Here is a 2,112-nt window from a genome sequence, read left to right as displayed (position 1 = left end):
AAAAAGAACCTGTTATACCCATGATCTTGTAAAAGGAACCTGTTATACCCATTATCTTGTAAAAGGAACCTGTTATACCCATGATCTTGTAAAAGGAACCTGTTATACCCATGATCTTGTAGAAAGAACCTGTTATACTCATGATCTTGTAAAAAGAACCTGTTGTACTCATGATCTTGTAAAAAAGAACCTGTTATACTCATGATCTTGTAAAAAAAAGAACCTGTTATACCCATGATCTTGTAAAAAGAACCTGTTATACTCATGATCTTGTAAGAAGAACCTGTTATACTCATGATCTTGTAAGAAGAACCTGTTATACCCATGATCTTGTAGAAAGAACCTGTTATACTCATGATCTTGTAGAAAGAACCTGTTATACTCATGATCTTGTAGAAAGAACCTGTTATACTCATGATCTTGTAAAAAGAACCTGTTATACTCATGATCTTGTAAAAAGAACCTGTTATACCCATGATCTTGTAAAAAGAACCTGTTATACCCATGATCTTGTAAAAAAGAACCTGTTATACCCATGATCTTGTGTTTAATTTCCTCTCCAGGTAGAAATGATTTTGAAGCACAACATCAATGTCTTTATTAATCGTCAACTGATCTATAACTACCCCGAGCAACTGTTTGCTGATGTTGGTGTCATGGCTATTGAGCACGCAGATTTCGACGGCATTGAGCGACTTGCTTTAGTAACAGGTATTTTTCTTCTAAACCTTGTGCTTGTTTTCTGTAGGTTTTGCTTCTTTGATATTCAAAATAGAAACTTTGTAGTATTGGTATATATACACCAACATCTTAGTCCTTACTTCCACTTTTGACCTGACCTGAACTACCCTCTGTTTGTTCCTGACAAACTGTACAACAGTTTATTCTATGATTTGTTTATTTTACGTTTTCACATTCCAGGTGGAGAACTTTCCATATTGACTCTGATCTATTAATATTCTCTCCAAAATTCAAGTTTTGAGAGCCAGGTTAATGAACTGGTCCTTTTGGTTTGCAACAAAACATGACGTATCTATCACTACCCAGTTCCTAGGATACTTAAAGAAGATAGTTATTGAGATGTTGGGAAGGACGTTAATTTTGTTATAATTGTTTATAGTTATAATAGTGAAGTGTTTTAGTTAGTTAGGTTTACAGTATACAACTAGTAAACCAATGATTTACAGATTAGAGAATTAATCCAGTACTCAAAGGACTGCCTATAGAATCAACAATTCAATTGTAAATAAATACCGAAGTTGTGTAATTTTAAATTAAATTTTCAAAACATTACCAGAAGTGCGTATACCAACCCCAACTTTAATTCACATATATGGTCTTAATTCTACTTCTTAGTTTTATACAAAAGACTATATTAGAAATACAAGCCCACATATGTTGTTATAATTATTTTTTTCTCTAGAAACCTCACTTTACTATTGCAGGTTTTTGAGATAGTTTTAAAATGATAAAAAGTTCATATTCGTTATTTATTTACCAGATAATCTATGTGTTTTTAACATCTATGTTTAAGTGGAAATGTGTATAGAAAATTAATGCTGGCATTAACAGTAAAATAGATTAGTCTGAAATACGTCAGCATCATTATATGGACAGGAGCTTTGTGTTGAGTTTCTGGACAGTATCTCAGGTTCACTTGACTATCTTTTTTTTTTTATGAAGGTGGAGAGATAGTGTCTACTTTTGGATGTCCGGAAAAAGTTAAGCTGGGCTTTTGTAACCTGATTGAAGAAGTCATGATTGGAGAAGATAAACTTCTCAAGTTCTCCGGAGTACCACTTGGAGAAGCATGTACCATTGTTCTACGTGGGTCTACACAGCAGATCTTAGACGAAGCTGAACGATCACTGCACGATGCTCTCTGTGTGTTATCACAGACCGTAAAAGAAACCCGTATTGTGTTTGGTGGGGGGAGTGCCGAGATGCTTATGGCTACTGCTGTTGGTAGACTTGCCGAGAGAACTCCAGGAAAAGAAGCAATGGCAATGGAATCATTTGCTAAAGCTTTGCGGCAGGTAAAGTGGTCATTATTAAAGCTTTGCGACAGGTAAAGTGATCGTTATTAAAGCTTTGCGACAGGTAAAGTGATCG

At 34.8% G+C, this 2,112-nt stretch overlaps 1 protein-coding gene across 1 annotated transcript in view; it reads left to right on the top strand.

The window, feature by feature from the left end:
* LOC106471570 (T-complex protein 1 subunit beta-like) overlaps positions 1 to 2,112 on the top strand; it is a 49,004-nt gene that overhangs the window by 11,441 nt on the left and 35,451 nt on the right. Inside the window, exons 7-8 of the mRNA XM_013932172.2 lie at positions 564 to 711; positions 1,684 to 2,036. Coding sequence (XP_013787626.2) covers positions 564 to 711; positions 1,684 to 2,036 — 501 coding nt within the window. The remainder of the gene's footprint in view (positions 1 to 563; positions 712 to 1,683; positions 2,037 to 2,112) is intronic.

This window comes from Limulus polyphemus, unplaced genomic scaffold (assembly GCF_000517525.1).
Source record: "Limulus polyphemus unplaced genomic scaffold, Limulus_polyphemus-2.1.2 Scaffold4705, whole genome shotgun sequence".
NCBI lineage: Eukaryota > Metazoa > Arthropoda > Merostomata > Xiphosura > Limulidae > Limulus > Limulus polyphemus.
Note: the sequence above shows the minus strand (reverse complement) of the source record. Positions and strands in the feature narration are given on the sequence as shown.